Genomic DNA, 17,418 nt, shown 5'->3' on the forward strand with positions numbered 1-17,418 from the left:
TTCTATGATAGAAAAGATTACTTTCCAAAATGATGGTGGCCACTAGTGCCCTCTTTCCCACCTTGCCAGTATTAGTTGTTATCAGTCTTAAATTTCAACCAAAGTGATGAGTGAAAAATATCTTAATTCACACCTCCCTGACTACCAGTGAGGTAGATCATCTTTTTATGTTTCTAATTATTTCTATGTCTTCTGTAATTGCCTGTGCATATCTCCTGTATGTCTTTTCTTACGTACTACTTTATAGAATAACTTTGTATGTTAGAGATATTAATCCTTTTTCATGTTCATTATATTTTCTCCCAATCTGTTGTTTGTCCTTGATTTTGTTTACATCTTACATCACGGTGTATAATGCTTTTATGTAATCAAATTGGTCACTTTTTTTCCTTTATGGTTTCTCGTTTCCTGATTTGCTTAAGGTTTCTCAACCATATGCTATAGAAATATTCACCAATACTCTTCAAGTGCTTTTATTTGTACATATAGCTCTTAAATCCATGAGGAAATTATTCTTTTTTTAATTAATTAATTAATTAGGCTGCATTGGGTCTTCGTTGCTGTGCCTGGGCTTTCTCTAGTTGCAGTGAGTGGGGGCTACTCTTTGCTGCAGTGCACAGGCTTCTCATTGTGGTGGCTTCTCTTGTTGCGGAGCATGGGCTCTAGGTGCACAGCTTCAGTAGTTGTGGCATGCGGGCTCAGTAGTTGTGGCACGCGGGCTCAGTAGTTGTGGCACACGGGCTTAGTTGCTCCGCGGCACGTGGGATCTTCCCGGACCAGGGCTTGAACCTCTGTCCCCTGCATTGGCAGGCGGATTCTTAACCACTGTGCCACCAGGGAAGTCCATGAGGAAATTACTCTTGTGTTCAATGAGGAATGGTTCTAACTTTGTCTTCTCCAAGTAGATAACCAGTTAGGTCAACATGCAACAAACATATATCAAATAACTCAGCTTCTTGCCATATTGAAATCTGTTAATTGAAAAAGGTTTTTTCAGGACTGCCACTAGTCCATAATCTGTTTTTATGTAAACTAGGAAGGGAATCCCTTCCACAAGAAACTTTATTTTGATCTGCCAGAAAAATGTTAAATAGCTTTATTGAGATATAATTCATGTACTATACAATTCACTAATTTGAAGCATACAGTTCAGTGGTTTTTAACATATTCATATAGTTAATGCAACCATCTCACTAATATTAGAACATTGCATCTTGGTACCCATAGTCACTCCCCATCCCAGGTATTCCCCTTTTACCCTAGCCCTAGGTAACCACTAATCTACTTTCTGTATGGGTTTGCTGGGTTTGGACATTTCATACAAATGGAATCTTACAATGTTGTCTGTTGGAACTGGCTTCCTTCATTTAACATAATGTTTTCAAAGTTCATCTATGTTGTAGCATGTATCAGTACATCTGGCCCTCCATATCCATGGGTTTCACATCCGCACATTCAACTATCCATGGATTGAAAATGTTTGTTGGGGGGGGGCTTCCCAGGTGGCGCAGTTGTTGAGAATCCACCTGCCAATGCAGGGGACATGGGTTTGAGCCCTGGTCCGGGAAGATGCCACATGCCGTGGAGCAGCTAAGCCCATGCGTCACAACTACTGAGCCTGCGCTCTAGAGCCCACGAGCCACAACTACTGAGCCCACATGCCACAACTACTGACACCCGTGTACCTAGAGCCCATGCTCCACAACAGGGGAAGCCACTGCAATGAGAAGCCTGTGCACCGCAAAGAAGAGTAGCCCTACTCACCGGAACTAGAGAAAGCCCGCGTGCAGCAACGAAGACCCAACACAGCCATAGGTAGATAGATAGATAGATAGATAGACAGACAGACAGACAGATAGAAAGAAAGAAAGAATGGGGGAAAGAATTCTGGAAGGTTCCAAGAAGCAAAACTTGAATTTGCTGCACACAGCTATTTATACAGCATTTACATTTTATTTACAACTATTTATGTAGCATTTACATTGTATTAGGAATTAGAAGCAATCTAGAGATGATTTAAATACATGTAGGTTATACACAAATACTATGCCATTTTATATAAGGGGCGTCAGTATTTTCGGATTTTGGTATTTGTAGGGGTTCTGGAACCAGTTATCCACGGATACTGAGGGATGACTCTACTTCATGCCTTTTCATTGACGAATAACATTTCATTGTATGGATAATGTTCCTGTGAACGTTTGTGTACAAGTTTTTGTGTAGATAAAATTTTTATTTAATTTATTTATTTTTGGCTGTGTTGGGTCTTTGTTGCTGCACGCAGGCTTTCTCTAGTTGCAGCGAGCGGGCGCTACGCTTCCTTGCTGTTTGCGGGCTTCTCGTGGTGGCTTCTCTTGTTGCAGAACATGGGCTCTAGGCGCGGTGGACTTCAGTACTGTGGCACGCGGGCTCAGTAGTTGTGGCTTGCGGGCTCTAGAGCGCAGGCTCAGTAGTTGTGGCGCACGGGCTTAGTTGCTCGGCGGCATGTGGGATCTTCCCGGACCAGGGCTCGAACCCGTGTCCCCTGCATTGGCAGGTGGATTCTTAACCACTGCGCCACCAGGGAAGTCCAAGATAAATGTTTTCATTTCTCTTGGGTATATGCCTAGGAGTGAAATTGCAAGGTTATGTGGTAACTCTGTTTAGCCTTTTGAGTAACTGCCAGACTGTTTTCCAAAGCAGCTGCACCATTTTACATTCCGACTCCAATTTTTTCCCAGAAAAGTTTTATGGAAAATAAATATAATGTATTTACAATGTAAATGGTACCCTCTTGGAAACGACTCTTTTGTTTAGTGTATAACCAAGTGGATTGGCCCTGAGTTGACAGCCCTTAATACTGGTCAAAGTGTAATAATTCACTAATGAGAAAATCTTTCTGACGTTAACTTCTGCTTCCGCGCCCTGTTGCCATTTTAGAATTCCCTAGGGATAGAGTTCAATGTCCCTACATGTTCCTTGCAACCATGGACCCATCCCTCCTTTTTAATTTAATTTTATTTATTAAAAAAAATATTTGTTTGTTTGTTTTTTTGTTTATTTTGGCTGCTCTGGGTCTTAGTTGTGGCATGCATGCGGGATCTAGTTCCCTGACCGGGGATTGACTCTTACCCACTGGACCACCAGGGAAGTCCCCATCCTTCCTTTTTTTAAAAAACAGTTGAAGTTATATATATTTGGTTTGTGTTAACTTTGCTTGTCAGGAAGAATTAAGTAAGCTTTGATTAGATTATCTATCTGACAGTCGATGAGTATAGTTTTTTCCTAAGGATTAGCTTTGGGAATTCTTTCTGTGTATATTTTCCTCTTGTGGCTTACTAGTTTTAATTTATGTCTGCTATTTCACTTTCCTGTTCTGAGTTTCTGAAGTAGTTTGTTGGTATAGTAAGTATTTCTTTGGTCATGAGACACATTCTTTCCTCCCAGTTTAATGTTTCTGAAAGTAGGAAATAATACAACTGATAATTACATTTAATGTGGTAGTGAATTATAAAAAAATTTCCTCCTGAAAATGCGGTCATTGATTCATGAAGCCTCTTAGAATCAGTGGCATCTTGGAATTTAAGAAATATATACAATACATAAATATAAAAATAGCCTGATTTACTGGTGATTAGTACTTTGAAAGTTAGGAATTGTTGGTGATTGTCCCTGTCTTTTAAATAAAGGGTTCTGTAGCTGAGTAAAAAAGCTTAACTTGTCCAGCTTTTTAAGTGTAGTTTTTGTTGTATAAGTCATTTAGGGACATAGTTTAAAATTTTTTGGTATCTTCATGAAGATATTTTAGCTTTTTCTGATTTCAGTGACTTATGTAACATCAGTGATTCAGTGGTTTAATGTAAAACATCTTAAACCAGTTAGGAAACTGCTTAGTCTTTTACTGGTGATATACATAGAGCTTATTTTTTAAGTTATAAAAGCAGTATGAGATTAAATAGTGTTTAGACAATTAAAATATCAGTTCTGGGCTTCCCTGGTGGCGCAGTGGTTGAGAGTCCACCTGCCGATGCAGGGGACACGGGTTCGTGCCCCGGTCCGGGAAGATCCCACATGCCGCGGAGCAGCTGGGCCCGTGAGCCATGGCCGCTGAGCCTGTGCATCCGGAGCCTGTGCTCCGCAACGGGAGAGGCCACAACAGTGAGAGGCCCGCATACAGCCAAAAAATAATATATATATATATATATATATATATATATCAGTTCTTTAATATTTCAATTTTCATTTTGTCTGTTCTCTATATACGTGATTAAAAATATAGTAATATGCATGTTGGTTTATTCAGTCAATAGATACTTATTGAATGCCTTTTATGGTCCAGGAACTTTACTAAGGATATAGCAGTGATAAGGCAGATAGGATTCTTATTCTCATGAAACAAATGGTCTAGTGTAAAATATGGATATTAAGCATATAGCTTACTGGTATGATAAGTTTTAAGGGACTTACAGTATGCTATATGACCCCCTAACAGGGAGATCTCCCCTGGTCTAGGGGGTTAGGAAATGTCTCCCTGATAAAGTGACCTTTAAGCTGAGGTGGAAAGGATGAGTAGAAGTCATCAAAGAAGCAGGTAGAAAAGAGTACTAGGCAGAGAGAAGTAACTATGTTCTCCTAGAGGGAGGAAAACAGAGACATTTGGGGAACTGAAAAGTACTTAGAACACTTGTATGTCACACATATGTTACTGCTTTTGGGGGCTTTTATTTGCCCCTGCTGTGCTTATAGAAGAGTGGGAAGAGTGTGGCTAGAGTTAGGTAGGGGCTGATAATAACAAAAAAATAAACGTAAACACTGGTGCGTGTGTGAAGTACTTTTGTAAGTACTACTCATGTATTAGTTCATTGAACCCTAACAACAGTTTCTATTCATGGATGAGAGAACAAGGCATAGAGTGCCTTGCCCAAAATTAATATACCAGAACTGGGATCTGAGCCTGTGCATTCTGGATCCAGAGTTTGTGTCTTTAACTACTGTACCATACTGAAAATTTAAGTTATAAATTATGATTAGGTTAAGGGACTTTTATATCCAAAGGTCAGTATGAAAGCATCCAAAGGTTTTAAGCGGAGAAATGACATAATTAGATTATTTTTAAAATCATCCTTCTGGCTGGAGGAAGGGACTGGAGGAGAGCAAGGTGGATATACAAAGGAGTTAGAAGGCCACTACTATATTTTGGGTAAGAAGTGTTTTTTTTGGACAACTCAGTGGCAGTGGAATAGGAACTATGTGTAATCAAAAATTATTTACGTGGTTTTCACAGGTTTTGGTGTTAGGTTGAGAAGTCAAGGATGATCCCCACATTTCTTTGATTACTTAGCTAATATGATATATTCTAAGAAATATTATGGTCATTTATAAGAATTTTAAAGAGCATGAAACCCAGGACAAATTAAAATGCACAATGAGCTATGAATTTTTAAAAGTTTTGTATAGTTAATTTATATCTGGTTTTGAATGTTGAGAAATACAACAATGATTACAGTCTCTAACTATGTTTAATAAAGACCACAAAGGAAAGTGAAAATTTATCATAGATGAGTCAAGCTAGATTTTACTTATTTTAAGCTAAAAATCTGCAAACATTGTTTAGTCTGCATTGTGGTAATTTTAGATATGTACTTATCCAAAAAAAAATGTTATTTTTACGTATTAGGGAAAGTTAATAAGATAAATTACCTTTCTTACCAAGTTAAAACTAAAACTTATAAAACTCCTTTTATTTTATGTTCATATATTGTCATACTGCCTCCCTCTGTATATATCATGTGCCTGTATTTCCATCTGTCTGCTTGACCTTTCTACTTAAATGTTTCACAGGCATCTAAAATTAAACACATTTATTACTGAACTCTTGATCTCCCCTTCTGTGTCATTCTGGCAAACAACTTATAGAATGCTAGCCCCATGAGGGCAGGATTTTTGTGTTTTTTTGCAGTGCTATGTAAGTTTCTGTTACATAATGGGCACTTAGTAAATATTTGTTTAAGGAGTGTCTAAATGGTACCACCATACAATTCTATGATTGCTCAAGTCTTCATATTTTATTTCCCTCCCCTCCTACTTCTTACTGACAAATCATATCTATTATACCTCTAAAATATCTCTTAATCCATCCATTCTTTAAAAATTTCCAGTGCTACACCTAATCTGTCAATCTTATGACTGTTATTCCAGAATCAGCTTTTACTATTTTTCTAATCATTCTCCCACAGCAACCAGAGAAGTTTTCTTAAAATGTAAATTGTATCATTACTCTCCTTTTCAGAGCTTCTTTTTGAATTCCATATCTTTCATGTAGGCCAACAAGACCCTCTGCAAGCTATTTTCGTTTAACATTCCATTTTCGTATTGTGCTGTTCTCCATTTGGTTTACCTACTGTTAACCTTTACAGTCTCAGGGAGTTTTTACACCCACTGTTCCCTATTTTGGATCATTTTCACCTCCACATTTTTCCTGGCTATTCCCTGGGTCTCAGTTTATAGTTACATGTTTTTCTAAGATAATGTTCCCCGCCCCTCCACGTTTCCTTGATATACTACCTCACATAGTAGTACCTTCGCATTTATTAGGAGTTATATGTATTTGTATGATCAGTCATTCATTTGTATCCCCTGCTAAATTTGAAGTTCATGACACCAAGGACTATATTTGTATTACTTATGACTATATCTACAATGGGTATCACAATTCTCAAAACATATTTAGAGACTGTGAAAGTATTTATTGAATGGATGAAGGGATAGATTAAGAATGGTGAATCCATAAAGGAAATGGTGGACTGGTTAGAGAGGTAGTTGGAGAGCCAGTAGAATGTGTGATCATAGCAGCCAGGTGAGAGTTTCAAATGTCAAATATGCCAAATGTAGCAGAGAGGAGTAATAAGATCAGGACTAAAAATGATCTTTGGGAGGCAGAATAACATAGTGTTTAAGAGGAGCCAGGCAGACCTAGACTCTACCTTTTATTGGCTGTTAACTTGTCTTTTCATCTCTAAAAAGAGAAGAATAATAGTAACTACCTCATGGTGATTGTGAGGCTTAAAATGAGGTAATCTGTATAAAACTTTTAGCATAGAGCTTTGCACATGTTAAGAGCTCAGTAAAACTTTGGTATTTTTATTATTTTTAAATTGCTAATGCTAAACCCACTGTAAGGACTCAATATTTGTAGTACTTAGAAAATATATACAGTTGACCCTTGAACAAAACGGGGGTTAGGGCCGCTGACCCTCCAAGCCGTCGAAAATCCACATAGTCAGTCCTCTGTATATGTGGTTCTTCCACGTCTGTGGATTCAACCAACTGCAAATCATGTAGTACTGTAGTGTTTACTATTGAAGAAATCTTCATTTAAGTGGACCTGTGCAGTTCAAACCCTTGTTGTTCAAGGGTCAACTGTAATTAGCAATTTTCTAAAAAGTTTGTTCATAGCTAAAATGATCTGGGAAAAAGGGCTTCATGCAGTAGATTAATGTTAGTTTCCCTTGAATTTGGGCTAGACTGTTTTGGATTGTTTCAGTGGTTTGAAAATGTTAATCCCAAAGTTGCACGTGAGATGAATGTTGAATTTGCCTCTTTGAGCGTGAATGAAGAGATTCTAGCATTCTTAGTTCTGTGTTTCTCCTTGCAACTGTGTTTTAAATTGAATGTATTGTAGTAGGAACCAGAATAAGTTGTGTAACAACATAGCATCCTTGCCCCTGGATGGAAGACCTAGATTGTATACATGTATCTTTCCAAAAGCTGAAAGAATATCATTCACAAAGAACATTGCTTTGAAAATTCAAAAACAACGTCTGGCAGCTGCTGTAGGGACTGCTTTTCAGGCAGTTTACATTTAGTAGATAAAAGCATTCTTTGTTGTGAAGTATCTTCAGAACTTGGATTTATCTTTACTAGAAACACTTAAATTTGGTATGTGGAGTTTGCCAATCATGATTTTCCAGTCTTACTGCCTAAGTGGATTCACAGAATATGCCCAAAGGATACTATTCTTTTTTCTCCTTGATCAAGTTAAGGAAACGTAATAGTTCTCTATTCCTACATACATTTCTAGGGTAGTGATCAATATTTTCAAATTAATTTCCTTTTCAGTTTATTGATACTCTGCTATTATTTAATAATCTGTGTCACTTGGTTTCAGTTTTTTCCATTTTTAAAATGAAGAGAATCATGCTCTCCAAACCCTTCTCTGGAATGTTTTGAGAGTGAGTAAGTGCTGGTAAAAAATGCTTTGAGTTCTTTGGAAGAAATACAGAAATTCTACTTTATATATTTATAAATATACATTAAGACTTCTGTAATTCTTTCATTATGAAAATCAAAAATTATAGGGAAATTTTAAAATGTGTGTACTTGTGAGTAGTGTATGTAAAAGTAGTTGTTTTTGTATAAATTATTATTTGTTTTTATTCCAAAAAGGATTTATTTTAATAACTAACCAATAAGATATTTGGCAGGTCCATCAGTTCACCATTAGTAACACGAAACCCTGGATGGGCATTTGAATTTAAGAAACAAGAAAGAGGAGGGAAAAAACTAGAAAAGGAATAAATTGAAGCCAATAACATGTAACCCACATAAGGCATGGAGTTAATTTAAATATTTATTGACTACCACCTATGTGCCAGGTACCGTTCTTGATGATAGAATAGTACGTTGAACCAAATTGACAAAAATCCACTTCCATGTGAACTTTACATTCCAATGGAAGCGTGTAGACAATAAATATATTGTACAGCAGATGGTGAAAAGAGCACAGGAGAAATAAAACAGGATGAGTGTGAGAAGAGGTGGGATGGGTGTTTTTCTATTTTGTAAAGGGAATGCCTCTTCTATAAGTTATATTTAGGCAAAGACATGATGGAAGTGACAGAGCAAACCATGCAGTGATCTGGGGAAAGGGTTTTCTAATCAGGTAGAATAATAAGTGCAAAGGCCCTTAGGTAGGAGTATTTTCGTTGACTTTGAAAAACAGGAGAGTACCTGTGCCCCTCTCCCCCTTCTTGGAGCTAAGTGGGGAGACTGGTAGGAGATGGAAGAGAAGTAGAGGGGATTGTAGGGAATTTAGACCATTGTAAAGACTTTGGCTTTTACTTTGAGTAAAATGGGAAGCCATTGAAAGGGTTTTTGAGCAGAGGAGTGACATGATATGATACAGGCTTTAAAAAGATTATCCTGCTGTTGAGTTGAGAAGACTATAAAGAGATACAAAGGCTGAAACGAGGAACCAGTCAGGAGGTTATTGAAATAAATAGTACAGGGCAGATATTATCAGTTGGATCTGATTGGTAGCTGTCAAATTAGTGAGAAATAGGTTCCACATATATTTTGAAGGTAAAGAAGACTTTTCTGACCGAGTGGACATATGGGGCATTAGAAAAAGAAAGGAATCACAGATGATTCAAAATTTTTGGTCTAAATATTTCTAGTTGGAGTTTCATTTATTGAGATGAGTAAGCCTGTGGGAAGAACAGATTTGGGGAGCTTGGCGAAGGTGAATTGACTTTGGACATGTTAAGCTTGAAGTGCCTAATTATTAACTATCTAGTCAGCGTGTCAAGTAGGCATTTAAATATATGAATCTGGAGTTCCAGGAGGGGTCTCAGCTGTTCTCTGTCTGGAGATAGAAATTTTTGAATCATCTGTGTTAGATGGCATTTAAATTCAAAAGACTGGATCTGGTCATTTAGGAAGTTAGTGTAGATAGAAAAGGAAAGAGCACGCCCTGGGGGCACTCCAGAGTGTTTATAGAGTTAGGGGAGAAAAAGAAGAACTGGCAAAGAAGACTCCTTAATCAAACACTTTAGTACTTCTGCACTGAAGTGTATGACTGTTCATAGAAATTGTGGTAATTAAGACCAAAATGGATCCAGATCAGGTCAGGTCACATTTTGTCACTAGGGTGTTACAAGAAAACTTTTGATTTTCAGAGTTTTGAATTTCAGGATGTGAACACATCATGGGGAAGATAGGACTCTGTACTTTTAAAGGAAAGAAAGCACATGGCACAGAAGCAGAAATGAACATGATTTGTTAGGGACAGTAAAGAAAACAGAATTTTTAAAAAATATTTATTTATTTCGCTGTGTGGGGTCTTAGTTGTGGCACGCGGGATCTTTGTTGAGGTATGCGAACTCTTAGTTGCAGCATGTGGGATCTAGCTCCCTGACCAGGGATCAAACCCGGGGCCCCTGCATTGGGAGCTTGGAGTCTTAGCCACTGGAGCACCAGGGAAGTTGAAGAAAACTGAATTGACTAAATCATAGAGGATGTGTGTTGGGAAGTAAGGAAAGATTAGTTTGAGAAGTTAGAGCCAGATTATGAAGAGCCTTGAATGCTATTGTGAAGTGTTAATATATGAAGTGGTAGACAACAAGAATAATTGTCATATGCAGTTGATTTGAAAATTACTCTTTCAGCTGTTTGTGTGAATGAATAGGAATACACTTTAGTCAGTTGGCCAGTATTTGTTGAGTAACTACTTAAAATGCTGCTAGCACTGCTAATAAAATCGTCGGCACCTTCTATTGAGCCTTGCTGAGTGCCAGTCATGGGGCTATGCATTCTACTTACATTTCTTGTAGGAGTTGTAAAAGTTGTATCATATGATCTTTGCCTTTGAAACTCTTATAATCTTGTTGGAAAGAAAAGTCTTAAGGCACATAGTTTAAACTATAAGATATTCTACTGCGTAAATGGAACTTTCTAAGGGATAGGATGTTCTTTTTTTTTCCAGATACTGGTCCTGGATCTTGATTTGGATATATGCTTGAAATAAAGGCTAGTCTGTCAGTCCTCAAGAAGAGTGAATTATTTTGTTTTGGTTTTATATTCTCTAGTCACTAGATTATATGCCAATCCTATACGGTTTCCTGAGGATCTTTATTTATGAGAAGGGGGTTGCCCTGTGTGGATTATTCAGATTCTCTGTTAAGGTGTACAAACTATTGTAAAATAATAAATCTACGTTCTGGTTTTAAAATAATTTATAGATTTGGGAGATTGAAGCATGACCGCTGACTATTTGCTATTGGGAAAACGTGTGAAAATACATTTCTGCTTTTTAGAGTTTTTATAACAGTTGTTCTAAATCATTTATATAATTATTTAATGTTTGTCTTTCTCACTAGAGTATAAGGCTTGTAAATTTAGGAACTGGATCTGTTTTGTTGAATACTGTATTTCCAGGGTGTTGCACAGTGCCTGGCACATGATAGGTGTTTAGAAATACTTTTTAATGAATGAATGAGTAAATGAATTCAGAGTTGAATTGTAAACCAGCAATAGAGATAATTCCAGCCTAAGAGTCCTAACCTAAAAAGTCTACCACCTCTTATAAATAATATTGGAGTGCTGAAACCAGCCCAAAACGTGGTTCTTTACCTTCAGTGAAATTGATTTTATTTAACTAAAATGTAAGAAACACATTCCTTTGAAACTGAGGAGTGTTAAAATATATATTATTTTTATCTTAGACTGTGTTTGCTTTACTGTCAGTTGCAGAAGCTTGTTGCTTGAGTTAGAACAGTGGATCTTAAACATAGATTTGCACCATACCACTACAGCTTATTTATGATATCTGGAGAATAATAAACTTATTCTGAAATTTAAATATAACTAAATGAATTTAAATCCATTTTGAAGCATTTTAACTGATTTTCGGTTCTTCCTGATCTTCTTGTTCTCCTCCCCCTATACCCACTTCTCATGTTAATAATTGCCTCTGTTCTGATAAATTTTTTGTTATGGTCTATCCTACAGAGAAAGAGATGCTGGTTGCCAGTTTTGGAGATCCCTGTTTTTTATGGAACACAGTTCTGTAAAATTTTCATAAGATTCCTTGGCAATAACATACACTTGTGATGGACCCTAGAAATACTGCTATGTTAGGATTGGGTTCTGATTCCGAAGGATTTTCAAGAAAGAGTCCCTCTGCCATCAGTACTGGTACACTGGTCAGCAAGAGAGAAGTAGAGCTAGAGAACAACACAAAGGAGGAAGAGGACCTTCGCACGTGGAATCGGGAAAGAACCATCGAAGCAGGGAAAGATGATGGTTTGACTGATGCACAGCAACAGTTTTCAGTGAAAGAAACAAACTTTTCAGAGGGAAATTTAAAATTGAAAATTGGCCTTCAGGCTAAGAGAACTAAAAAACCTCCAAAGAACTTGGAGAACTATGTATGTCGACCTGCCATAAAAACAACTATCAAGCACCCAAGGAAAGCACTTAAAAGTGGGAAGATGACAGATGAAAAGAATGAGCACTGTCCTTCAAAGCGGGTAAGTAGAATTCCCAACAATATGTGATGATTAACAATCTTTGGATTTCTCTATTAATTTTTATAGAACCTACGTACATATTTTAGGAATTTTGATTTTAATCTTTTTATGTTATTACCAAACAGTGAGCCAAAACAGGCCTTGAGGCTTGTCAGAGATATGAGTGATGGTATAACCATGTATGTACTTGTAAAATTACGGCAAATATTTTAAATGGGGTATATCCAGATTGCTGCTCCTACATGGCCTAGTGGAAAGAATATTGATTGGATTTTTAGTTAGGAAACCTAGAGTTGAATCTTGCCCTCCTGTTTACTAACAGTGTGACTATAGACAAATTAATAGAGAAGAAACTGAGGCTTAAAGATGTTAAATGATTACAAAACCACCTACCTTTCAGGATGGTTCTATTCCTGCTGACCTCAAGAATTTTCGAAAGGTGGATTAAAAAATTTTTATCTAGACCTTTTTACTTGAGACGATGTTAGAGCTTGTCTTGCACAGCTAATTTTTAAAGGGCTTTGAGATGATTGTCTTTAGTAATCTTTCTATAGTATTTTTTTAATAGTGCTAATAATGAGGTTTTGTACTGAAAGGATTTCATCCACAATACATACTTATTCTTAATATATAAGTAGTTTATATCCCACTTATATTATTTGTAACAGAATATAGTTTGTGGTTCCTGAGGAAAGCTATCTGTATACTTAAAACACTGTTGGTAATGGGTTAGGTGTTTATTTTTCCAACAGTTACTTTAGCATAGGATGTTGACTATATTACTGCCCTCTAAATTAGTTCTTCATAAACAATGGAAAGAGCATGAATTACAGAGTCAGAACCAAATTCAAATCCTGGCTTAATAACTGTACACAGGCAATTTGGTTTATCTTAACTGAGCTGTGGTTTCCTCATTTATAACATGGGGCTATTAATGCCTGTATTAAATGGGTATATAAAGAATTAAATTTCAGTAGCCAAGACATACAACCCAAGTACCAATCAACAGACGATTGGCTTAAGAAGATGTAGTGTGTACATATGTATGTATGTAGATGTGTGTGTATATATGCATATATACATATATGCTTTTATATATATATATACACACACACGTATACACACACAGGGGAATATTACTCAGCCATAAAAAAGAAATAAATATTGCCATTTGCAGCAACATGGATAGACCTAGAGAATATTTTACTTAGTGAAGTAAGTCAGACAGAGACAAATATTATTTGGTATGACTTATATGTGGAATCTAAAAATAATATAAATGAATCTTTATATATAACAGAAACAGACTCATAGACATAGAAAACAAATTTATGGTTACCAAAGGGTAGACAGAGGGACAGAGGGACAAATTAGGAGTATGGGATTAACAGATACAAACCACTATACATGAAGCAGATAAGCAATAAGGATTTACTATATAGAGCAGGGAATTATATTCAATATCTTGTAATAACCTATAATGGAATATAATCTAAAAAAAAAAAACTGAGTCAGTTTGCTGTATACCTGAAATGAACACAATATTGTAAGTCAACTGTACTTCAATTTAAAAAAAGAATTAAATTTATATATAGTAGTTAGCATGTGGTAGATTCTTGTGAATGTTCTTTTTACAGCCTAAGGTATTGCTTTACAAGGGATCTCTGGAAGGGTTTGGTTATCTGTACTTGCTCTCAGCATATGATGGTCTGTGAAGAATTTTGTGTTTGTTTGGATGCGTTTTTACATAGTTATTACTAGCTTCTCTGAAGGGTTCATGACTCCAAAAAGATTAAGCATCAGTGGCTAAGGAGAGAAAGATGCACTGTTATGAGGCATGTTGGTAGTCTAAGAAAGCTTGGGAGTTTTGTTTTATTTATTTTAAAGCAACCAAAACATTTCCCCCCAATTCTTCAAAAAGTAGTTGGGTTTTTGTCCGTGCATTCATTCATTCATTCATTTATTCATTTATTTATTTATTTATGGCTGTGTTGGGTCTTTGTTGCTGTGCGCTGGCTTTCTCTAGTTGTGGTGAGCAGGGGCTACTCTTCTTGCGGTGCGTGGGCTTCTCATTGTGGTGGCTTCTGTTGTTGCAGAGCATGGGCTCTAGGCACACAAGCTTCAGTAGTTGTGGCTCGCGGGCTCAGTAGTTGTGGCTCACGGGCTCAGTTGCTCCGTGGCCTGTGGGATCTTCCCAGACCAGGGCTTGAACCCATGTCCCCTGCATTGGCAGGTGGATTCTTAACCACTGCACCACCAGGCAAGTCCGTCAGTGCTGCTTTTAAAGCAAATATTAAGCCTTAAATTTCTAGTAAAAACATAGAAATATAGATCATATATTTTATTTCTTCATCAAACTTTTCTTTCAACAATGTTCAGAGGACAAAAACAAGACCCTCTGAAAAAATAATTTGCTATCCTGGTTAGTACTAACTCATTGATAACTGTTGATGTAATTTTTAATGACAGAACTCAAGTTCAGGTTCAAAAATGAAAATTTCCGTTTCTTGAATTATGTGACATATTGTTAAATTTATAGTAGTTTACTTACGGATTCTATTATTTAGAGTGATTCAAATATGTCATTTATTTTTTAAAAATTTCAATCCACAGTTTAGTAACTGGCATGTTAATAACTAAAGTTTAAAGTTTAGTTTATTTTTTTGAAAAGTATTAGATGCTCTTCATGTCATATAAGTTATAGATTTTAAGGGTCCGATTTTTGGTTCTTTTAATGTATTTTCCCCTAGTTTTATTGCAATATAATTGACATACAGCACTGTTTAAGTTTAAGATGTATTTGGTTTATTTTTCATTACTTTTGAGATTTATCTTTCTGTATTACATTTTGGCAAAACTAAAAAATGTCATAACATTCAGTGTTGGCAAGAATATAGGGGAAACAACCACTCTCATGTCCTGTTGTTGGGGAGTATATTGATACTGTACTTTAAAAAAAAGAACATTCATTCATTCATTCATTCATTCCACGCCTGGTCTTAGTTGCAGCACGTTGGGTCTTTTTTAGTTGCGGCATGTGGACTTCTTAGTTGTGCCATGCAGACTCTTAGTTGGCGCTATGCATGTGGGATCTAGTTCCCTGACCAGGGATCGAACCCAGGCCCCCTGCATTGGGAGCACGGAGTCTTACCCGTTGGACTACCAGGGAAGTCCCGATACCATACTTTTTTTATTTTTTAAATTTTGGCTGTGTTGGGTCTTCGTTGCTGTGCGCGAGCTTTCTCTAGTTGCAGTGAGCAGGGGCTACTCTTTGTTGCAGTGCATGGGCTTCTCATTGCGGTGGCTTGTCTTTGTTGTGGAGCATGGGCTCTAGGCACGTGGGCTTCAGTAGTTGCGGCACGTGGGCTTCAGTAGTTGTGGCACGCGGGCTCAGTAGTTGTGGCTCGCGGGCTCTAGGGCTTAGTTGCTCCGTGGCATGTGGGATCTTCCCGGATCAGGGCTCAAACCCATGTCCCCTGCATTGGCAGGCGGATTCTTAACCACTGCGCCACCAGGGAAGTCCCAGATGCCGTACTTTTTGAGAGTAGTTTGCTTGTATCTGTCATAATTAAAAATGGACAATTCCTTGATTCCACACTGTCACTTCTAAGAAACTATCTTACAGAATACTTGCAAGTATATACCAAGATATATGTGTAAGATATTTATTAGAAGTATAGATTCCTGATACGTTCTTATTGGTTCTGACTCAGTATGTCTGGGTATTTTTTAAAATATCTTTATTGAGATATATATAACTCACATATCATACCATCCATCCATTTAAACTGTACAATTCAGTGGTTTTTGATATATTACATTATTAACTTTTTAAAAATTGTAAAATAATACAGAATTTGCCATTTTGGTCATTTTTAAGTGTAAATTCAGTATCACTAATTCCATTCACAGTGTTGTGCAACCATCCCCACTATCTGATTCCAAAACCTTCTTATCACCCCAAACAGAAATTCTGTAACCATTAAACAATAACTCTGTATTGCCCCTCCACTAAGCCTCTGGTAACCTATAATCTACTTTCTGTCTCTATGAAATTGTCTATTCTAGGTACCTCATATAAGTGGAATCATACAATGTTTGTCCTTTTGTGCCTGGCTTATTTCACTTAGCATAATGTCTTCAAGTTCATCCATGTTGTAGCATATACCAGAACTACTTTTTATGGCTGAATAATGTTCCATTGTACGTTTATACCACTTTGTGTTTATCCATTCATCATCTGTGGACACTTGGATTGCTTCCACATTTTGGCTATTGGAAAATATGCTGCAGTGAACATTGGTGTACAGACATCTGTTTGAATTCCTGCATTCTATTCCTTTGGGTAATATACTTAGGAGTAGTATTGCTGGATCCTATGATAAGTCTGTATTTTTTTGAGGAACTGCCAAACTGTTTTCCATAGCAGCTATACCATTTCATATTCCCACCAGCAATGCATGGGGGTTTCAGTTACTCCAAATCCTCATCACTGCTTTTTATTTTCTGTGTGTGTGTGTGTATATGTGTATGTATGTGTATTTTAAATAATAGCCATCCTAAGGGGTATGAAGTTGTATCTCACTGTGGTTTTACTTTGCATTTCCCTGGTGACTAATGGTGTTGAGCATCTTTTCTTGAGCTTATTGACTATTTGTATATCTTCCTTGGAGAAATGTCTGTTTAAGTCTTTTGACTGCTTTTGAATTGTGGATTTTTTGTTGTTGTTGCTGAGTTTTCAGGGTTCTAGATATAGTCTAGATATATGAGTTGCTAATATTTTTTTCCCGTTCTGTGGGTTGTCTTTTTCCTCTCCCTTGATAGTGTCCTGATACATAGACGTTTTCAGTGTTGATGAACTCCAATTTGTCTGTTTTTGTTTTGATTTTTTGTGTGTGTGGTTTTTTTTTTTTGCGATACGCGGGCCTCTCACTGTTGTGGCCTCTCCCGTTGCGGAGCACAGGCTCCGGACGCGCAGGCTCAGCAGCCATGGCTCACGGGCCCAGCCGCTCCGCGGCATGTGGGATCTTCCTGGACTGGGGCACAAACCCGTGTCCCCTGCATCGGCAGGCGGACTCTCAACCACTGCGCCACCAGGGAAGCCCCAATTTGTCTGTTTCTTTTTTCTATT

At 37.2% G+C, this 17,418-nt stretch overlaps 1 protein-coding gene across 1 annotated transcript in view; it reads left to right on the forward strand.

Annotated features, from left to right (window-relative positions):
* Positions 1-17,418, forward strand: part of ASH1L (ASH1 like histone lysine methyltransferase) — a 214,098-nt gene that overhangs the window by 14,304 nt on the left and 182,376 nt on the right. Inside the window, 1 exon segment of the mRNA XM_029227664.1 lies at positions 11,767-12,287. Within this exon segment, the coding sequence (XP_029083497.1) occupies positions 11,868-12,287 (420 nt within the window). The 5' untranslated portion in view covers positions 11,767-11,867.

The sequence above is a fragment of the Monodon monoceros genome, unplaced genomic scaffold (genome assembly GCF_005190385.1).
Source record: "Monodon monoceros isolate NGI ecotype Baffin Bay Population unplaced genomic scaffold, NGI_Narwhal_1 Super_Scaffold_18, whole genome shotgun sequence".
NCBI classification, from domain to species: Eukaryota; Metazoa; Chordata; class Mammalia; order Artiodactyla; family Monodontidae; genus Monodon; species Monodon monoceros.